At 33.5% G+C, this 24,168-nt stretch overlaps 1 protein-coding gene across 1 annotated transcript; it reads right to left on the bottom strand.

The window, feature by feature from the left end:
* Positions 1–1,105: 1,105 nt before the first annotated feature.
* LOC134534029 (protein-L-isoaspartate O-methyltransferase domain-containing protein 1-like) lies at positions 1,106–23,912 on the bottom strand. The gene is made up of 6 exons (XM_063371977.1): positions 23,609–23,912; positions 23,170–23,486; positions 8,696–8,830; positions 5,330–5,433; positions 3,603–3,753; positions 1,106–3,294 (listed from the first exon to the last, which is right to left on the bottom strand). Exons 2-6 carry the CDS (start codon positions 23,474–23,476, stop codon positions 2,489–2,491), a joined length of 1,503 nt encoding a protein of 500 aa, XP_063228047.1. The 5' UTR covers positions 23,477–23,486; positions 23,609–23,912; the 3' UTR covers positions 1,106–2,488.
* Positions 23,913–24,168: the final 256 nt, after the last annotated feature.

Genomic DNA, 24,168 nt, shown 5'->3' with positions numbered 1-24,168 from the left:
CCCACATCCTGATACATCACTCTCTCTACCAGACGTCAGTGTATTATCTGACGACTGACGAGTAAAGTTTCTTCTCAACATAGGACAAGTATTAAATAAATATGAGAGAATTCTAAATAAGAAAGACCCTGTAATGTTTGATGACCCAAATGGCTAAAAATCTTAGCAGTCCTATCATTTTAAGCCCCTTGAGCACTTAAAATCTGAAACCTCACTCATGTGTTTGGAAATAGTAATTTTTTACTCTTATCTCTTTCATAATAAAAACAGTTGTGAAATTGGTTCATTTTCATCTTTGAAAAGTTGTTAGGTGGTTCCATGGTAAAACACTGAAGACATTACAGAGACCTGGGTTCCCACCGGTCCGGCCATCTTGAGTTCAGTGTTTCTTGGTTTCCCGAATTCACTCGCGGCAAATGCTAGGGTGGTTCCTTACAGGAGCATATGTAACTGTAAAAAAAAGGTGGGAGGGGGAAATACATACTAACCACCCCCCCCCCCCCCCCCCCCCAACCTAACAAATCTACCATTCACACTAACAAAAGTAAAGAATTCTAAAGCAAACATCATGCAAAGTAGTTCTACCCCCCTTCCCCCATCCCTAAATGAAATTATGTGCATGCTCCTAGTTTCTTAAAATCCTTCCCCAGTATCTCTGTGGTGCATAGTGTGCTTAATAACTCTGAAGACGTTAAGCTCAAATACAATAAATGAAAAATAAATACAACTATCTTAAAAATTAAGTTTAAATCTCAATGAGCAATGTCATCCTTCAAATCATCTTTGAAAGGGAGACACTAAAGAATATTTTTGTACCTTGTTTCACACTTAGCGGTAGCTTGGTATGTGCTTATGAGCTGATGTCTACAAACAAGAGCTTTACCTTTTACGTTTTTGATGTTATCACATAATTAGTGTTACCAGCTTTCCTAGTTTATGAATGGCAACATAAAACCGAATAGTAAATTTAACAAGCTTGATTATTTCACACAGCATTAAAAAACAGTTTTAAATTGTAGACAAAACAATTTATGGTTAAAACAACAAACCCCATATTAAGGTGTTGCATAACACTATGTTCTTACATAAATAATTTCACAGTAAATAAAAATGTAACTTTATTTTCAACCTTCACATCAGTATTACAAAAATTTTTTTTTAATATATTTTATATACAGCACTTCATTACAGAAAGTTCTGGACAAAAGAAAATGCACACCCTAATTCCATTAAAACATATTGCCTAAAGTTTACAATTAAAATACCCTGCAAAAATCTCAATTTAAAAAAATACACCACTCTGATAAAATAAAATTTACGTATTGAAGACTTTATGTCATATTTACGAACATATACTTCATTAATAATCCAACATTATAGAATAATAAACAATGGTAACCCAGTAAACGAAATATAGTGTCAAACAATTTAAATATAATAACAAAAATAATGGCTAAAAGAATATCTATTTTACATAATGTAATATCCTAACTGTATAGTGTTATGTACATGGTAAATAAACCTAGTAGGGAGGCCTATTTACAATGTTTTTGAACCATGCTTTACCATTAAATGTCCAAAAATTATTAGAACTATATTGGAAATGCAAACAAATGATGGTAAAGCTACTACTAACTCATTCAATTTTTATTATAAGTTAACTATAGCTATAAACAAATTCCATTTGTCTAAAAGGAAAGGAAAATTAATTCAAAAGTAAAAAGAAAACAATTGCTAACATATAACACTGAATCCTTCCATGTTAAATATGACAGTGCATGTACAATACAAATAAAATAGCACAATACTATCAAAGTTCTACATAATGGTTCAGTGTTGAGAATTTGTTTTGTTTTAAATTTTTTTGAACTTCAAAACATTTCTGACTTAGAAATTGTGCCACAAAAGCTACCAAGCACATAATAGGTACTTCATCACACTTTAGGTTTATAGTTTTTCTGCAATTTAATGCATTTTTATGTTTATTCAATACATTACAAATTTGAGAGTTATAAATAAAATAATTTACACCACAACATAGGCTATTCCAACATAAAATAAAATACATAAACTTAAGTAACAAGTTTCAGAATAAATTTCAAAATAAATTTCAAAAAAAAGACAAAAACTCTATCATAAATTTACAACATAAACTATCTACGTCAAACAGACCATAGTACATCACTATCATTTATACAATAAGCCCATATTCTCTACATGAAAAGCTTACATGTTAAAATATATTTCAGGCACAGCACTACAAGCTTTGTACAACCACATGTTACATAAAAAAACAATAAACCAACTCAACAGACATATACAAGATATTCACAAGGTACTCACTGCAGAATAACAGCATTACAAAGATCATGTCAAAATAATAATATACACACAAAATTATATTTCACACTCACCAATTCTGGTTAACTTCAGTACGTGTTCAAATAATGTAATAGGTATTTGAAATTCAAAGGCAACTAGCTCTCCCTCAGAAATCACGATAAAAGTTAAGGTAGCTCTTGAGGGGTGGTGGAAGTGGCAAGGATTGTATTTTGCAACGCATGTGGAAGCTGTACGAGTCCTTATTGGAGTCACCGTTGGACGTGGATGAGGTGGTCGCGTCGTTGGAGCAATCACTTCCCTCCAGCTTCTTGTCAGCGGACACGTGCGGCCGTTTGTTCTCCGGCAGGAACTCGCACGAGCTGCTCGAGCCGCCTTCTTCGCGGTCCGACTCGTCCACGACGTCCGAGTCGGAATCGTCAATCTCCATGTCCACCACCTCGTCGTCGTCCCGATCCGAGTCCGAGCTCAACCCTTTCCCGTTCTCGATGTCGTCCACGATCCCGCTGTCGAACTTCTCCCTCTTCGCGAGGTTCTTCCTCACCTCCATCACGGCTGCGCTGTCGGCGGAGCTCGGTAGGTTCGCTCCCTCGGTCGGCAGAGCAGCACTGCTCGCCTCCCTGAGGTCAGCTTCCCCGTCTTCGCTGCTGTCGCTCGACTCGCTGATCGTGGCCGGCAGCAGGCATCGCGCAAACTCCACCACCGCAGACGTGCGGTAGATAACTTGAGAGTGCGGCCGACTACGCACTTCGAAATGGGACAAGGAAACCATCTCGCCAGGATCTTCGATGATTGGGAACACCATGCGACGAAAGGTAGCCTTCTTCTTCAGCTTTTTCTTCGGCTGGCTGCGTCGGGTCTTGAGGTGTGGGTGCTCTCGCTCTATGTTTTGACGAAGAACAGAGCGGATTGAAAATCTGCACACATCTTGAAGAGGCATAGGATCCGGGTCAGCTATATGTGAACAAAAAAAAACAGCTTTTCAAACATGGGACAAAACCTGAATGTATCTGATAAAGCAAGTGCACACATGGAAATTTAAGGGACAATTTTAAAACATCAAGCCATATTACAATTAATGTACATACTTTTTTGAAAAAAAGCACAAATAATTTATATAATAAAATTGTAGCTTGTACATTTGACCCTGTTTGTATAAAATGTGACCATCTTTATAACAATTCTAATACAAAAATGATTGCCAGTGAATCCATATATGCAATTAAAAAAAAAAAGAGAAAAAGACAAGAAGTCAAACTTACGTAGTTCTATGTTATCTTTGATTGTCTCATCAGGAAGCAACAGAGAGGCAAACGAGACGGGCAGTACCATCTTGGTGTCCCAGGTGGTCTCGGAAGTGCGAACGATCTGCATTAGCTGGTCATTCAAGGGCATGACCAACACTCCCCCCACCTGGAACAATAGCACCAAGAAAGACTATGCCAGCTGATACCTTCATCTTGTACTTGAGACTGCAACAACCATCATGGCTATGCCAAATGCTTCTTTAGCAAAAACCACCAGCATTAACTGTCTGCGACACTCACAAATATGAGACTACAGCTAAATTGTAGCGGTTTACATCAGTCTTAATTAATTAACTATTTTAACATTATCAATAGTTTTGTCAGATCCAAGTTGATTTTGATAATTATACCATATGCACTATGTGAAAAACTGATAAAGGCATCAAAGTCAGCGTCTATCGGTATAAATAAACCTCTTAACGTAACAAAGTTTAAAATGTCCTCCTTTACCCGAAACAACTATAAAATCAGGGGTAACTTGCAAGATGGAATAATATAATTTGACAGCTTTAAAATTAAATACACACACAATGTGCCAAGGATTTGAAACAAGTAACTTAATGGCTTATGATTTTAAGGTTTTGGTACAAAAGTAACATCTCGGTGATTGTTCTCTGCCCAGGATGTCATCTCAAAATATTGTCAGCAACACAGCCACAGAATTACAACGACATTATATTAAATAACATGACAGCAACTAAGCTGCAACATTCAGGCAATGATCAGCACAACCTGCTACACACCCGTTGCTTCCCTAACACAGGAAGTCAACAGACAACCAAGTGATGTGAAGCGGCACAGGATGCTAGAGATTGCTGCTCCTGGGCCATTTGGCAACCCTCCCATGTTGGGAGAGTCAACGACGGGAGCACTAATTCCACTGCCCTTCACTGAGGGGAGAGCCATTCATCAACTCTCGACATAGGCATGACCACAGGGTGGTCACACAGGAACACTCATTACATCTGACAGGTGACAATATCTCCTCTTCTGAAATTTACAAATCCCATAGAATGAATACAGAAGTAAGGTGGGCGAGGCTGCACAGAATTGAATTTTTGTGCTTAACATCTATCGTGCCTAAATACACGAGATTACTGTTGAATAATCAGTAGAGGCAAGATTATTTTGTGGATTTATTAGGTAGCAAAGTAGACTTGAAGCACATATATAACTGTGTTTCTTCAACGATTGGACTTAAGTGCCCTTGACACTTCCTGGACAACTCCGAGCCAGTGATAAAGAGAAGATGTGGTTACACAATTTAGCGTAACCCGCCAAAGGATGCGACCTTGATCAACCAATGAGAATTCTAAAAAGGCTTGTTGATTTTAGGCTGGACTAGAACTAGTCCGGGGAAAAATTGTGGTTCTACTAATCAGTATCAAGGATTCGTACAAAAAAAAATATTGAGAAACTTATGGTTTTTATAATTTAGTAACTCAAGAAGTTGGCATCTGGGTCCTGGGCATAAGACCACCCAGTACCAGAACTCTAGCCACACCCACAACACAATTTGACAAAATGCTTCCCTAGACATTCTTCCACTAAACAAGATCAGCAGCATTCAACAATATGAACTCACATCCAATAACTACAGTGAAATTGTGAAATACTGTATATGACCAAGTGAAGGCTCAGATTTTTGGTTAACTGTGACCATTTATTTTCAAAATTATCACCTTGATCAAATTCTTCATGTAGCCCTCGTGGTTCTCCGGACACGAGGCCCCACAGTACACTCTGTCGTACCGATGGACGTCCGTGTTGATGCAGAGGCAGTTGCCTGCACACAAACAGAACTGTACTTAGTTCACGCAACCACGTTTTATACTCACATCAACCAGGTGAGCAGGGGAGGTGTTCAATCTATTTTATTTTGTGTTTTGTTGCCTTTATTAATGTGAAACGGTTGCCATTATAAATATAGTATGCTGTCAGGATCTGAAATTCATGACCAGTTTAAAAGTAGGTCTCACATGCCATGTTCTTTTTTTTCTCCCATTTTTTATTCATTACAGTCAAACCTCATCCATCCAGACAAATCTGGACAATCGGAAATCCGGATAATCTGAGTAATATTGGTAATAAGCAAAATAAAATACTTGAATAAGCGAATTTAAAGTTTATTATGATAAAAACTTAAGTTTTGTAACCAAACTACCTAGTATACATAACCTATATTATTTACAAGTGATTACAAAATATAAAAATAACTTTTCACATCATTTCTTATAAAGAATTTGTCCACTTTCTTCTGCTTTAAACATGTACTATAATAGCATTTGGTCATGCAAAAACTTTTATCATTAACAGTTCAGCTGGAACAGTGTCGGGCTGACGCTCCACTACGCCATGACATTTGTCAGCTGGTGCACTTGCTTAAACTCAAAAAAAAAAAAAAAGCATTTTACTACCATAATGCTGCCATCTGTGCAGGAACTGTACATTGAATCAAACTAAAAAGTCAATATTTGGCGTACTTGTAGTTTATGTTCTTGCTAACATAGTTAAAAAAAATTTTATGTGAACGTTAAATAAATGTCTACAAATCTGATCCGAATTATCCGGACATCTGGATCAATGAGGGCCGGATAAACAAGATTTTACCACTTTCATTTAAGGACTTTTTCTAAAATTTGAACTTAATACCTTTGCATTTTTTTCTGCTACAAATATTTTCAATAGATATTCGCTTAGTGTAATGTCATAGGTTTAAAAGAATCATGCAAGTTGTAATAATTATGAAGACTTGCATGCCTTTTTACACCAATGATGTTACATTAAGTGAATATCTGTTGAAAATATGTTTAGCAGAACTAATTCAAGCAAAATATAGAGTAGTTAAAATTTTCAAACAGACCTTAAGAAAAAGTAAAGACAAAAATGAAAAGAAAAAAAATCAATATTAAAATAACACAGGAGCTGTAACCTCAAACTCATTGTTTAGTAATATAATGATACAGTAAAAGAATACTGGTAATAGGGTAAGAAACCCAAGTTATACTTGTCTGCTACGACCACAATAAACCCACCATAAATACACTTATCCGTGCAATATAACTGGAGGCTCACGGGTCATGTAAAGTCTCTGAAGGCACATAAGGCGTGGCACTAAATCGGTTTTACTAATGTGAAGGACATTGATGCCCCATAAAATGGTCACAAAATTTTACTCCTGCACGTTTGCACCAGAGGCAAACAAGAACAAAAGCAATCAACAACTGAACTGGAGAATAGACACAACATGAACTGGTGTGTAATGACTCACGCTCATTTTAACTTTAAAGTTGTTTTTCACTGATAATAACTTCATTAAGATACATTCTTAAATAACTTGTATAAGAATGTACATACATACGTATTTTTAAGGTGATTTTAATATAGTAACTAAGTGCAAAAACTTTATGAGATTTTAGGTGAGGTTAGTTACATTTATGCATTCGAAAACTTAACTGGTGTTCAAACTGTATCAGAACTTGGCTATACCAATTAATATTTAAAATTCTTAGAACTCTAAACTCTACAGAAGGGTTAGTAAATTGTTTGCTAGCTGTCACACCATGAACTTTCACATTTTTTAAATATCTGGTAAAAATATAAATGTTCACTACCTTTAGCCACCTTGTAATTGACGTCTGCATTGGTGGGTACTTGGTTTGTGCATAAGGGTTTAGAACTATTACACATAGAGAAGTTTCAAAACAGTTACGAGCCAACTATACAGAATCGATGACATGAAAAAAAAAAAAAAACAATTACAGCAGGAAGAACTATGACAGGAGCCTATTTGGCTGTTTTAACTTGGAACTCATGTTTGGAAGTGTACTCGCAAGCTGTAATTGAAGTCACATGTATGAACAACGGCTGTCTTAGGTAAATCATCAGGATAGAATTCATAAAAAAAAGGAGATGATGCCGACAAAAGCTAATCTGTATTTATTTCTATCAAGCAACTTATTACAGATTGCTTAAAATATCATTATATTATATACTAATTTTTATTTGTATGCCCTTTAAAACTATTACTTGACTTTTGTAAAGCCGGCAAAATCACTAATTCGGCATGGCCTTGGTCTCGACGCTGTATGTAATCTAGTTTTACACAGCGATGACACAAAGTCATTAGAGACAAACCAGATGTATAACAGCACAAATGACGAAGTTGGGGATCAAGTCAACCATGGCGTACAGTACGAAACAATCTCAGTAATTGGCTGGACTAATTTCCAGAAACCTCGGGAAAATGAAATCAGAAAGGATGTTATAGTACTTGAACCTGAGTCCTCCAGATTAATAAGAGTTCACCATTTTACAGTCCCGCTCAGTATTTAACGAGAATCGCTTATATTACGATCCCAAATGCATCCTGATTAGTCGCTCCTCATAAGGCACTGGCTTTTTTGAGTGCCATTCTGCCAAAACTTACATTACAGGTTTCCAATAAAATTCTACTATTTAAATTCCTTAACTTTCCCAATTATTCCTGATAAAAACAGGAAAATATTCCAAACTCACTTAAGCTTACCGTAACATCAATAGTAGTAATAATTTCTAAATCATAAACAGACACTACAGAAAGTGTCTTGAATAAACTCATACATGAGGTTGTTTCCACCATTCCAAAGAAAGCATCTCCTTCTGCACAGCCACATAAAAATGTTTTTCATAAAACAGAGAAAAAAAAAAAAATTACTATAGTATGTGATTTCGGTTACAATAAGATAATGAATTATGTTGTTCTCAATTTTCTTCTCTAAAACAAAAACATGCTTTTTATCACAGATTATCTGAGGACACATTCCTGTAAAATGATATTTTATAATAAAATTCCTGAATTTATGTATGTATTTTTATTTATAAAACTTCTGTCTTTCAGTAACCATTCTCCGAATTCCTGACTTTACTGATTATGATGAACTAGTTCTCAATTACTGAAAAAGCAATACTGAAAAATTCCTGTATTAAAAGCAGCTAAATAAATTATTATAAAAAAATGGAAATAACACAGTACGAAGCACTTAATAAACCAGTAACACAATGAGCACCTTTCATAAATTTTGGCTCACAAAACTCATACTCGTCAAAGGCATGAGAGCTTTTCTTGAACTCCTCCAGTCTTTCGTTGGCGTAGTCTATTACATCCTGATGAAGTTCAATGCCATGATTTATTCCTTGAGCACCTGCAAGCAAGAAGTAAACATGAGTCACATGCTACAACTTAAAAGGAAATTATTTATCATGTACAAAAAAAGCTAGGTGTATAATAAATCACTTAATAATAAAATCTTTTTGTTCAAAAAAAGTTTTTAAAAAATAAGATTTTAAATGGTTGTTTATTACCAAAAGAACAAACTACAAGTATGACCTACATGTTCATATGTTCTTGTCTGCAATGGTACTTTTTGACCACTTTTTTCTGTCGCCTGCTAGGGCTGTAGCAAGATCATATTCTTTCTAAATGGTGAAAATGTAAACAAGAATTTACAATCATCAGGAATTTGCATAATGGTGCTTATTACATGCGTAGAGGTTCTTGTGATACTACTACGCACATTTTAGTCTGTTTAAAGCAGACCTACCAACGTTGAATTTCATGACTGCTCCAAACTTACTGACTGCAAACTGCAATAACCTTAGGCCTCTATAGGCCTACATATAAAAAAGTTACAACCATTTAGTCTGAAATTTTTTTCCATTTACTTTTTTTATTATTATTTATAACTCAAGAATTAACCAATTTTAGCTGTGATGCAGATTATTACCGTGAAAGGCAATATGAAGAGAAAACTACTTTCCCATTTTTTATATTGAAACATTTTGTTACATTATTTTAATAACCATATAATTTTTGTTTTCTGGATTCACGAAATAGTAAGTCGTTTGATTTGAAAACCCATCATGTAGTATGCAAGGACACAAAACATAGAAAAGAAATACAAAAAAAAATATTATAATAGTTTCACACTCATTCACATAAAATACTGCTATGCTAATTTCTAGGCTTCATTAACCCGTTCAGTCTATTCGTACACTGACGTGGACAATTATTATCTCAATGAAACAATAGAGTCTATCAAACTTTGAATGCATGGGTCATGGTGTACGTTCTAGTCGACTTAATACTTGATGCTTTCTTTGACTGGTTCTTGCAATGTGCGAGATTGATTCAAGATGTTGCATTGGACATACACCATTGCTGATTGCAATGTATGTCATAGTGAACCTCAATGAAAAAAAAAAAGATAAATATGCAAATACACAGAAAACAAGCCAATATCAAACATAGCAAGCACAGTAAATTCCATGGAAGGAATTAGTCAAAAAATTATTACAGCAAGGACAGACACAGTGGGACAGTAGCAACAAGAATAATAAATAAATACAAAAATGATCTTGTACAACACAATGAAAAACAGACGAATGCAACGATGATATTAAAAAGGTAAAATGAATGACACGACAACACACAGACACAGGCAAACCCAATGATGTGACAAAACAGATGTTCTGGACACCACGACAGAATTGAAGAACACAGTAGGCTTCCTAAGACAACAGTTGCAGCATTTCGCAAACTTAGATCTGTCTTATTGTTCCTGAAGACAAGAACAGATCTAAGTTCCCAAAACATCACAACTGTTGTCTTAAAAAGCCTACTGAGTAAGTCTGTGCCATTGTCATTGTGGTGTACACATATGTTGTCATATCACTGTAACTGTGTGTTGTTATTGTGCTGTCCATTTTATCTGGTTAGTACCATCGTTGGATTCTTCTTTTTGTGTTTTGTTGTACAAGGTAGTATTTTGTCTTTACTGTTCTTGCTGCTACTGTCTCGTCATTGTAAGTCCACTATATTCATCTGTGCTGTAATAATTTTTTGACTAATTCCTTCTCCTGAATTTACTGTGTTGTCTATGTTTTAAATTTTTTTCATAGCCTGATTTTGACTTGTTTTTTGTGTGTTTGCATATTTATATTTTTTATCTATAACTGAAGTTTCTTATGACATACGGTGCAATCAGCAATGGCATAAGTACAAAACAACCTCTTAATACATACTTTTTGGCTATTCAATAAATAAATTTTATTATAATTGTATGTATTATAATTTAATAACTTTATATAACATTATTTTATAGCTTAAGATTAATAATATATAAAATAAATTTAAAAAAAATATTTTTTTATTTATTTAAATATGTAACATGTCCACCGACAGTCAGAAGACTTTAATGGTGGGCACAACACACAAAGACAAATACATCGTAATCATTGCAAAGGTATGGACTCCCACCACCGTCTGTACCACAGCAAGCAGAACAACTGCAGATGGCCAACACAAAATAAAAAAAAATAAAAATTAATTATACCTAGTAATAATTGAAAGGGTTAAAAAAAAATCACAAAAAACCAGTGTAGTTTGTGGTCAAATGGGCCAAAACAGCATTGGCTTTGCTCCAAGCTACGTAACATAAGGTGCACTTTCACTTCATAAACTGGTGCAACATATCGTCTTCAAAATCCCTAACCCAAAGCCTTCTAGAAGGAGCTAACATGTCGCTCCAGGATTGACTACTACACGAACTTCTCATACACAGTGCAAGTATTTTTCGACCATGTACTTCATCTTGATCAACTGGCTTTCTTGGTCAGAGTCTCTTAAATATTTCAGCTTCACATGGCCACAGCTAATCAGGCTGTAGTCTATATGGGTAATGAATGTAAATACACTGATATGTTAAAGAGCGAAAAACCTGACTGAACAACAATGCCAGAATACTATGACCAAGTGCTGCGATGCAATTCAATGCACCCTAAGCCGGCAGTAAACAACAAATGTTTTCGTACTTTACATACTGTGCTGTGAATTATTGCTAATTGCTTTCAAGAAACACAGTACTACCACTTATTCTATATCAGAAACTTAAAAATTCAAATAAAAATACTAACTCTGCACAACTTTCTACGCTTATATGACATTTTATTAATTAAGACTGCAATCAGTATCTCTGTAAACTTAAATTACAAACACATTTGTTAAATAACCTGCATTATCCATGCATTTTTTTTATTAAAAGCAAACACACTCAACATATGTCGCATGCATCAAAGCTCCGTTTGGTCGAAGCTTATTTAATCTCAACACGAGGCATCAGTTAATGTGCAAAATGCTTTAGGAAAAACTATGATCTATTTCACAGGTAGGCCAACTATGCATAGAAGAACAAAATATATTCCGTGCTTTTACTTTTGTATGACCAGGGAAGCTAATGTCACATCTCTAACCACAGTACAAAATACAATGTGTATTTAGAGGAATTGTGGAGCTATCAATTTTTTCTGAACTATTAAAAAATTCCAAAAATAACATTTTAAGGTCCTATTTGATTAGATTAACTAATCCACCTACATTTTGGTTAATTCCTACTTCTTATTTTTATCACAAATCTGGACCTATTTAACCATGTGTAATTATTATAAATGTACAATTCAATAGCACAATTTTATATATATTTATGATAATGATTGACCCTTTTGTTCCATAATTCTATGTTATGTTAGTTCAGCTTCATTAAAAATATTGCAAGCTTGGTGGCAGCAAATTATTTTACTGATTATTACGTAATATGTTAAGTACGAAACTCAACAAGGCTAATTTTAAAAAGAACAATTTTTAAATGCTGCTTTTAAAGGATGGATCACAATCATAGCAATGGCAAAATCAAGAAATTTTTTTCAGGAAGGGATTTGAAGAAAAAAATAATTATAAGAATTCGTGTATTCAAAAAAACTTAAGTCAACAAAAGGGGTTTGGACAGAAATATTATCATTTTCGACATGCATCACTGCCTTTGAAGTTTGCAATTGTGTTGAAACAGCTCATCTTGCATCAACCAAAATAACATATTGCCGTTATCAAGATCTCCAACATTTTTCTTCAGGGGGGGGGGGGGGGGGGGGAGACATTCACAACCCCCCCCCCCCCGCAACCACCATTGAATCACAGCACAACATAACCATTGACGTGAAAAAAAAAATACTTAGTACTTCCTTATACCTGACACTAAAAGACAAATCTGCATACAGTATTTTAGCACAGGAGTAAGATTAGTATAATCTTATGCTAATTTCTATGCTCACAAATCACATGCAGCAGTTTTTCAGCTGTGTTGGTCACATAGAAGATACAGGCATATTGTTCAGTCCATAGCACACAAAATGTGAAAAGTGAAGCAAAAAATGAAATAGTTAAATCAACTAAACATTGGGGAAGAAATTGGCCATGGCTTAATCTATATGAATTTTTTAAGTTGTTATTGTTCTATTCCATAAGTGGAAGCCTAAATTTTAAGATTCAAGCTCAATTCTAAAAAGTTTTGGTGTATGCAAAAAAGTGATTTTTTTTAATGACAGGGATTCTTATGCATTTTTTTACAACCTAAAACCTTGCAACATTCATGAATGTCATAGCCCTTAACAATTGTAAAATTCTTGAAATGTAGGTAGAAAATTTTTGTGGAGGTAAACCTTTGACAAAATTACAATTTATAAAAAAAAAGAGAATATAATTGTTATGGTTATTTATTCTTTTTATTGGTCAGTACCATTCAGCATTACGTTAGCTTGATTAATAAACCTCTTAACTCCACTTAACGCAAACTTAAAATTTTTTGTAAAAAGTTCCTAAAAATTATTAATTGCTCATCTTATCAAAGCCTCAAAAACCAAGAAACTTCTCTATTAAACACAATTCCTTACGTAGCACACTTCTTAATCCCATACAGCCAATCCATTTGTCACTGGCATTACATTTTGACCTTTATTTTTTCTTTGTAAAATAACCAAAAGTTTTTTCCTCCAATTTAACAGTAAAAACTCGCTAACAGCCAAAATTTCAAAGACTTAAAATAAAACATTTTTAGAAAAATTATATACTTAAATATGCTGTCACAAGCACTACAATAATTGGGAACATTCTTTATACATGGTAAATTAAATTTTTTAAAAAAATACTGTTTAAAGTGTAAAAAATGTTTAAAGTAAATAAGATATAAAACTTTTTTTTTTTTTTAAGAATTAATTCTAACATTATATTATTTTTAATACTCTTTATCATAGGTTTTTAACATATTTTGTCACGTGTTATGAGTGACCAAGAAATAAACAAACATTTAATTTATTTTGGTAGTATGCTAAATTTGGGATGTAATACATTCTTAATGTCATTTATAAATTTGTTGGTATGGCTGGAACTCATTTTACATATGAGCATTAAGGAACTAAACTTCTACCTTAATGAATTAGGCAATAAAAAAATTCAATCATCATTTGTATAGTTTATTATTTATCTATAATTTAATTAGTGTATTTTTCACCTCCATGACAACATAGACTATGAATATCATTGTGGGCTGATTTTGATAGAGACAGAAGAGTTGGATGACAATTTCACTTCACTACTAGAGACATTACTGTTGGTTTCAGAGTCTGAGCTAATATCGGAACACCTTTAATTCGTGCTCTGGTCTTTCAAATAAATAAATAATTAAATAAATATATTTATTCATGTATGCATGTTCCCCTATGGACTCCAAAACGGCTGGACCGATTTTGATGAAATTTTCAGGCAATCTTCAGATTAGCCCAGGGGGTGATCCTGTGAAGTTTAGTAGCCATTGGATTAACAAATTTCTTTTTGTGACAATTTTGTCATATTTTCAATACAAATGAATAAATTTATATATATATATATATATATATATATATATATATATATATATATATATATAATATTAGGGTCACTAGTAGCCAATATTAGATGTTAAAGCTACTAAAATATTGAAAATGTTGAACTTTTTGATGTGATATAATTACTTGGCTTTTTTTACACATACTAACAAATGGTTTCTTTAGAGTGAAATTCAGCTTTTTTGGTACTGTGGTAATTTGAGCTTTTGTTTTATATTCCCCAATAGCCTCAATATTGACTTTGCAGTGCTCAGCAACGTTCAACCAAATGCATCCTTTAGGTTTAGAATAAATAGTAGGTTGCGCTATGATTTTTGCGGGAAAGTGTACAGAAATATTACAAGTGGATTTTTCCTGCTTAGGATTAATTGTTAGGTTGGTTTATTTATTTAGCAATTACCTATTTGAGATTATAAATGGATAATACATTATTGTTATTCACGTTCTAAACCGAGAGTCCATGTAGTATGTATCACTGATTAAAAGAGTCTAACTATTTAAATGATTATTAAATTTTTGTACATTTTAATATGTTTATCATGAAAATTTATTCATGTATTTCTTCTAAAGTCTGTAAATTTCTCAGTAAATTGTTTGCTTGCACACTGTGTGTGTGTGTGTGTGTGTGCACGTGTGTATGCATGCATGTGTGTTTGTGTGTGTTGTATGTGCGCGCATGTATGCGTTAGTGTGTATACACGCGCACGTGTGTGTGCGTGTATAATATAGCTGCTGACTGTTCCAGGCTTTATAAGAATTTTTACTTCTTTAACTTTTGACAAAAAAAAAACTAATTTTTGAAGCGTACATTATTCATTTTTGTTGAATGATAATATATTTGTAAAAAATAATGTGGTTTGTAAAAATTATCTGGTTTCATAGTTTAAACAAAAGTTTTTAAGCTTAGGTTCGTATGTTTGAAACATCTTGTCGGCAGATGTGCCACGAAACACAGTTTCATGAGTCTAGTGTTGAAGCAGTGCACTCAACCATGGTAACAAGGGAAAAGGAGGCAAACGTGACAGGGGCTTGTACGAGTGGAGATCGCATGAGGAGGACCCCGCCAACTTCACGGGGTAATGCCTAGCGACAAGAACGGTGGACATGTCTTTGGATGGCAAATCACTTCTTTACCTTCACTAGCATCAACCTAAAAAAAATCTGGTATGTTACTGCCCAAATAACCATTTTTATGCCACTCAAGTGCAAGTTACAGTCATAGGCGGCGCTGAACTCTCTTTTTTTCTATTTAACACAATAAATCAAGTTTTAGCTTATTCTATGTTCTCACATTTCTATACAACTATTGAGATGAGACTTTATTAATTAATGGCATGGAGTCATGGCCAAATTTTTTAAAAACTTATAAAGGAATGCTATTTAGGTTTTTGAAGAAACTTTAAAGTAATTTTTTTTAACATAAAATTATTGGTGATAGAAACTGCTATGAAACATCTTTTTTTTAAAAAAAAATCAAATTAACCAAACTTTACACTTTTTAAGGTTTAATGTAGGGAAGATTTATTTTTTTACTTTGACTGTTTAGACACTGAATTGGTGGGCGACCCTATCATAGCTCAGCTGTTGTGAGTTTGATGGGAACTATGAGTTGACACATTCAACACATAAAAGAACATAATTTTTTTGGGGTGACATAAAATTACCTACCAACACTGAGGAAGAACTGTTGTTACCTTTTGTTTGACACGTAAAGAAACGTTCATTGATTTTGGTTCATAGTGAGATATAGTTCACGTTTCCACAGATGAACTGAAATTTACAGAATTTTTTTTATATTGTTTTGTTGATAAAAAAATAAGAAAACTTTTTTCTACTTACTGATAACTTTTCTGTTGAATCTTAAATCTTTGCTATGCTTTGTGAAGGCAAAATAGCTAGTCATGATGACATTGTTAATTTAGTCTATGGTGTACCCTTTAGTTACTCAATCTCACATCATTAATGGTAAATTTGTGGCAGTTTGCAGCATAGCAATTTTTAATAATGTGTGATTAATATATTTTTTAAAGTGATTCTTAGTATTTATATCCAAGCGAGTGCACCTTTCACTTTTTTGATAATTTTGAGTGTTGGGCTTTTACTAAGCTCGTGGTTTGTATATTTAATAGGAGGATATTTTTCCAAACTCTGAGCCAATGTGATCTTCAGCCAAATTCATACAAGAAAGCTTTTGATTACTTTGTGTAACACCTGCTGAATAGGGGTTAGTTTAGTGTTTAACTTATTGGTAAAACCTTATGGTTTAATTCAATTCCCCACAATTGTATTAGTTATGTTATTTGACATGAGTTGTCAGAACTGATAAGTTTGAAATAGTTCAGGCCTACACAGTTTGGAAGTATCACACAAATATGTATAGCTGTTACAAAAACTTTTTTTTTTTGCTTGTGAGGTGGTTGTGGTGGATAATGTTGCATTTTATAATGATTTTCACAGCAGTTACTAAGTTAATAGAGAAATAGTTATATAGTAGGATAAGACGGAGAGAGATATATAGAGAGATTTAGGGATACAGAGATAGAGATTTATGCCTTGTACATCAAACAAATTACAAAAAAAATAGCCAGTCATGGGGACTGTTAACAGAAGTGTAAACTTAAAACTTTGTTTTTAAATGTGTAATATGACATCATTTCTATGTCAAATGTACGTAAGAAAATGATTTTGATATTATATCAGTACGATGTCAGCATGATATCATTTATCCTTACATAATTTTTTAGTCACAACAGATGTCAGTGGTATGTCAAAATTACGTAAAAATTCATTACCTAGGTCATGTATTCACGTGGTCAAATTAACTTCACTTACTGCTACTACAGCATGTCGGTGACGCAAACTCACAAGATTTTATCTATCCGAAAAAGAGTCCAACACGCACATGATACAGTCGAGTATATACAATGTATTAGTGTCTATATGCGTATACATGTACACAGGCCGCTGCGCGTCACCAGTCTGGCGCAACACGTCACTAGCATGTACATCAAAAGGAAAATTGTGAGGATTACATTATAAATAAATTTTACAGTGATTTTAACAACTTTCACTACACAAATTCCTAGTTTTTAATGTTTTTCAACCCAAAATATCACTGGACTTCATCATCGTTCCCATACAATTTTTTTTCAGTATCCAGATTAGTTTTGAAAACACTCTTTTGCAGCATAATAAACCAACACTAGTACTAGTACTAAAAGATACCATTTTCGCTATTTTATTTTAAAAGTTATAGCTTTCATTGTTTATCATCAATATATTGAGAACTATGTTTTATAATAACCCAAGAACATCATATGAAGACAGCATTTAACCAAACTATCAATAAATTTGATAAACAATTAAAATACTCCACAAACTCTTTTTTTCTTCTTAGATACTGCATTAACAAAATAGTAAGTTGATTTTTTAGCTTATATATAGCATCTTTATTTAACAAAAACTTTAAAATTCACTATACTTATTCAGACAACCTCACTTGTTAACATAACATGTACCTCACCATCTTCATTAACAAATCAAGGTACCAACTATCACACCTACATACTTCCAATTTAAGTCATTACTTAATCATTTTATTTATATATATGTATAAGAAAAAACAAAATTAATAAAGAACTTACTTTAGCAATAAAAATTTTAATGTTATAAAGAAGTTAAACATAAAATATCTTGTTGGTTTGGTAAAAAAAAAAGTTTCCATTATTGATGCTTTTCATGGATTGACTATTTCGTCAAAATATTTAATGCCAATCCCCGTATCTACTAAACTAATATAATTCTGTTGGTAAATATGTATTGTACGGATTAGCGCCAAAAAAAATCGTACAAATATGAAATAACTTTCATTATATGCTCTTTTACGTCCTCTTTTCAAAACCACCTGCGGAGATTAAAAATTCCAATTACTTTTGGAGATATCGCCGTTCTTATTTTGCAATACAAGCCCTATGTAATCATTCAACAGACAACATTTTATATTTTGCCGTGTGTGCGTGAATGCCTAAATAACAGAAATTTTCCATTAGGTAAGGTTAGTTACATGATAAATACTTCAAAATAAACGGAAATTAAAAATAATATCAATTAATTTTACTTGTATAGTTTTAAGTATTTATAATGTAACTGACCTGACCTAACAAAACGGGACAAAGGTGGATTAGGTCAGGTCAGCTACAGTATAAATACTTTGAAACTGAACGGACATTAAAAATAATAAAATTAATTTTAATGGTTGTTTAGTTTTAAAGTATTTATAATGTAGCTGACCTGACCTAACAAACCGGGAAAAAGGATGAACAGTAGGAACTCACGTAATTTTCTTTTTACGTGATGTAGTCGTTCAACTACGTCGCGAAAAAAAAAAACAACATAATAATACTTGTAAACAAGCAACAATGGTGAACGCGGGAAGCCTAGGATTCACTCATCCTTCTGGACATACCCGAATACTCACGTTGGCAAGCCTTCTTTCAACAGACGAGAGGCAAACGCCCGATCGTGCATCTTCGGTTTTTTTTTTTTGTTTATTGTAAATAAATATGCAACTCATGAAAACTAATGGTCAATTAGGTTATGTTAGCTACATTATAAATACTTCAAAACATTGTGGATGGTTGATTTGGTTAGGATAGCTACATTAAAAATACTGTGAAATCATGTAAACGGTTTCCTAGCGCTGGATAGCTACATATTAAAATGTTATTTGCTAAGCAACCATAAAATGATTTTACAGTTTTTTTAATGTAGCTATACTTACCTAATATAACCAACCATCTACAATGTTTTAAAGTATTTTTAATTACTTCTTGCTAATTTTAAGAAAAGAAGGCTTGCCAACGTGAGTATTCGGGTATGTCCAGAAGGATGTGTGAATCGTAGGCTTCCCGCTGAACGCCGCATCAGTGCACAACATGAAAATTATAAATGTCATATCTCCTAAAGTATTTGGAATTTCTGATCTCCGCCGGGTTTAATGAAAAGAGGAAGTTAAAGAGCACAGAATAAAGGTATTTTTGGATTTTTAAAATTTTTTTTAAAAAAAATCGCCAAAAAATTTGATATCTCCAAAAGTAATTGGAATTTTTTATCTCCGCAGGCGGTTCTGAAAAGAGGACATAAGATAGCATATAATGAAAGTTATTTCATATTTGTACGATTTTTTTTTGGCGCTAATCCGTACAATACATATTTACCATTCTGTTTAGTTTTGGTTTGATTTCTTAATGTATATAGTTCATGCCAATGTTATTTTCTGGAAAGCAGTGTGTACTTAATCGATTCTGCAGCTACAGTCGGGCACAAGCCCAGTGGCAAGCAGACCTCCCTACTTTTTTCCAACCTTCCTCCTAAAAAAACATTCCATACCAATTCACACTCCTCATCCAAGTTATTCCATTCACCAAATGTTCTTATAACCAGCGAGTTATGTCCTCCATCTGATTATACTTTCAATACCTTTCTGAAGTTTTCTCTCTTGCTGCTAGATCTCCATCTCTCTATCCTGGTCTCCACCATTCCCTTCTCGACATCCGTTACGTCCTCACCAACCTCACTGCTCCCCTTCAATCTTTTGAATTCTCCCACCGCATTTCCTTATCTCTGACGGGATATTATATACTCCCCCTCTACATTATATCCTATTCTCCTTGTAGCTGCTCTCCTCTGCCCAACCTCCAGTTCTCTCTCGAGCACAGCCACACACCAGTAGCATACTCCAGCCTGGGGCGCACCACGGAGGCGTACGGCTTCTTCAGCACACTGCTTCCTCCCCTCAGTTTTATTCCCAGCATACCTAACGCCTACCTGCTCAAATTTTCCACTTTCTCAACTTACTCCCCCCCCCCCCCCCCCCCGTAGATTTCGGATTTCGTTTGAGCACTATCCTAAGGTATTTTCCAGATTCTATTTCTTCCCCTTTCCATTAGTAGAGCCTTTTATTCAAAATAGTTTTCTTTGTGAATCTAACTACCCTGGTGAGGTAAATATGTAGAGTAGCGGTATTTGCGAGAAAAAAATGCTAAAAATCCGAAATTTCTTTTATTATATGCTCTTTCACTTCCTATTTTCATTAAAACCGGCGGAGATAAGAAATTCCAAATACTTTAGGAGATATCGAATTTTTTAATTTTCATCACAATACCTGTGTATTCATGCGGCACTTAACATTGTTTCTTGTTTACGAGTATCTATTTTTTTTTTTATTGGAGAATTTTGTCACGTTACAGTTCCGTGTTTGGCCAGTATTCAAATGAACCAATACGTGATTATTTATTCATTTATTGTAGCGCAAGTAATAAGTAAAAAAACAATTACGTGAGTTCCTACTGTTCTTCATTTGTCCCGGTTTGTTTGGTCAGGTCAGTTACATTATAAATACTTCAAAACTAAACAACCATTTCAATTAATTCACATTATTTTTAATGTCCGCTTAGTTTGAAAGTATTTATAATGTAACTGACCTGACCTAATCGACCATTTTAGTTCCTTCTGTTCATCCTTTGTCCCGGTTTGTTTGGTCCGGTCAGTTACATTATAAATATTTTAAAACTAAACAGCCATTAAAATTAATTGACATTATTTTTAATGTCCGCTTAGTTTGAAAGTATTAATAATGTAACTGACCTGACCACCATTTTAATAAATTACGTATTCACGAACACACGGCAAAATAACAAAAATGTAAACCATAGAATGATTGCACAGGTATAGTATTGCACAATTAAAAAATTCGATATCTCCTAGAATGTATTATCTCCGCTGGTTTTAATGAAAAGAGGAAGTGAAAGAGCATATAACAAAAGTAATTTCAGATTTTTAGCATTTTTTTTTCTCGCAAATACCACTACTCTACATGTTCAAAATTAAAAAAATTTGATATCTCCTAAAGTATTTGGAATTTATTATCTCCGCTGGTTAAAATGAAAAGAGGAAGTGAAAGAGCATATAATAAAAGTAATTTCAGATTTTTAGCATTTTTTTTTTTTTTGCAAATACCGCTACTCTACATATTTACCCCTGGTGATGCCTACATTTATCTTCATTCCATTTCTTTCCACAAATTCCTCTCAAGTGTTGAAATCTGCCTAGAAGCCTCTCATCTCTGCATCCCCATACATCTCACATCCATCGACAAAAAATTGTATATTCCTGGTTAAGCCTTTATCCTATATTATTGATCATGATTGTGAAGAGTAACGTGTCAAAACACTTCCTTGTAGCACCCCTGGCATAACTATACCCTTCTCAGACACTCGTTCTCTACTTGTACCATATGTTATTTAAATTTCCAATCAAAATTAAAACTACGGAGTTACAATGTATGCATAATTATATAAGTGGTAAAATTTGGTAAATATGTAGTTGGGCGGTATTTGCGAAAAAAAATGTTAAAAATCCGAAAATACCTTTATTTTATGCTCTTCAACGTCCTCTTTTCATTAAAAGTGGCGGAGGTAAGAAATTCCTAATACTTTAGGAGATATCGAATTTTTAAATATCATCATATGTAGTTGAGCGAAATTTGCGAAAAAAAATGTTAAAAATCCGAAAATACCTTTATTATATGCTCTTCAACTTCCTCTTTTCATTAAAAGCGGTGGAGATAAGAAATTCCAAATACTTTAGGAGATATCAAATTTTTTAATTTTGCAATACAAAACCTGTGGAACCATTCGAGCGACGCCATTTTTGTTATTTTGCCGTGTGTTCGTGAATACGTGAATCGTCAATGCGTAATTAATAAAATGGTTGATTAGGTCAGGTCAGTTACATTATTAATACTTTCAAACTAAGCCGACATTAAAAATAATGTGAATTAATTTTAATTATTTTTTAGTTTTAAATTATTTATAATGTAACTGACCTTACCTAACAAACCCGTAACAAAGGATGCACAGTAAAAACTCAAGTAAATTTTTTTTTGTTACTTATTACTTGCGCAACAATATCAAAAACACAAATAAGACTTTAAAATTAGAAACGTTAAAAACTCACCTAAATTGGAGGCGGTAATTAAACACCGTTTTAAACAATAAATGAACTAAATAATCACGTATTGGTTCGTTTGAATTCTGGCCTATCACGAACAATCACGTGACATCATTATCCAATAAAAAAAGTAGATACTCGTACCTCGTACGTAAACAATAAACAATGTTAACCGCCACATCACGGCACTGGTATTGTGATGAAATTTAAAAATTCGATATCTCCCAAAGTATTTGGAATTTCTTATCTCCGCCGCTTTTAATGAAAAGAGCAAGTTGAAGATCATATAATAAAGGTATTTTCGGATTTTTAACATTTTTTTTTGTACATACTGCTCAACTACATATTATGAAATTTAAAAATTCGATATCCCCTAAAGTATTAGGAATTTCTTACCTGCGCCACTTTTAATGAAAAGAGGACGTTGAAGAGCATAAAATAAAGGTATTTTCGGATTTTTAACATTTTTTTTCGCAAATACCGCCCAACTACATATTTACCTAAAATTTGAGAAACAAGTAATGTTTTCTCTCTCCTGTGAAATTTGTCTTCAGGTAGTTTTATATGCTAATTATACAAATTATTTACCCACTTTAAACTGTACAATCATTACAAAACTCTGCATCACCAATTAAACAATGTATTTACACTTGTAGCATTATTAAAATGCAAAAATGATTTATAACATTGGCCATTAAAGACCACATGAAGTCAACCTAAATTACTCATATAAAAAATATATAAATGACAAAAAACGTACCTAGGATTAGTCCAACCATTGTACTGAGGTAACCAGTACCAGAACCTAAGTTAAGGAAACTCAACCTAGGTGCTAGCTGCAAACTTTCCATAACTTCACTATAAATACATGGTGCAGAGAGATGAAGATTGCCATGTTTCCAAGCCAAGTCTTTATAAGCATTTTCTTTAAAACCGGGTGCAAAGTAATGAGCTCTATCAACTGCTCTAAAAACTCTTTCCACCGTAGGGCTTTTGATATAGTCTGCTTGGAGAAGATTATCGACGAGGTTGTCATTGTCTTCTCCTGCACTTACAGCGCCTCCCATTACTTACAACCTGAAATGGACAAGACTAGTTAAATCAAATTAATGCAATAACTTTCCAAGCAAGAATACAGCAAAAAAAAAAAAAAAAAAAAAAGCATATTCATGTAACTATAATTGAAATTCAATTTATACCTTGGGCAAGGTTCAAGGCCAGTCAGAAATCAGCTGGTTTTAACAAAGAACTTCATTTTTCAAAACAAATACACTACCAAAGAATTACGCAATTACTTGTTTTGAGTTTAGCTGACGAAAAATTTAACAAAGCTAAATTTTAAAAGAGCTGCAGATCAACACATCCTCCTATAATATATTGACGTCTCTAAATATTCCTAAAACATTTCGAAAACTAAAATGTCCTGAAATATGACCAAATATTCAATCCAAAATATTTTTACATTATCTAACAGGTCAATTCCGTTTCCGATTTCTCAAAACCATAGAATCCGAAAGACAAAGATATATTTTAAAAAATTGACATTTCAATATTGACATGTTGTAAACATTACATTAATTTATATTAATAATTAATTAATTTAATATAGCTGCGATTGGGTACAAAGTGCCCGGTGGCAAGCATTCTCCCTACTTCCCCCTCACTCTCCTTCTGAACTGGTCCACACTCCCAGCCGCCACACCCTCCTCCTCCAGCCTATTCCATTCCCCTACTGTCCTCACGACCATCGCATTTTTTC

The sequence above is a fragment of the Bacillus rossius genome, chromosome 1, assembly GCF_032445375.1.
Source record: "Bacillus rossius redtenbacheri isolate Brsri chromosome 1, Brsri_v3, whole genome shotgun sequence".
NCBI lineage: Eukaryota > Metazoa > Arthropoda > Insecta > Phasmatodea > Bacillidae > Bacillus > Bacillus rossius.
This window is presented reverse-complemented; position numbering and strand designations above follow the sequence as displayed.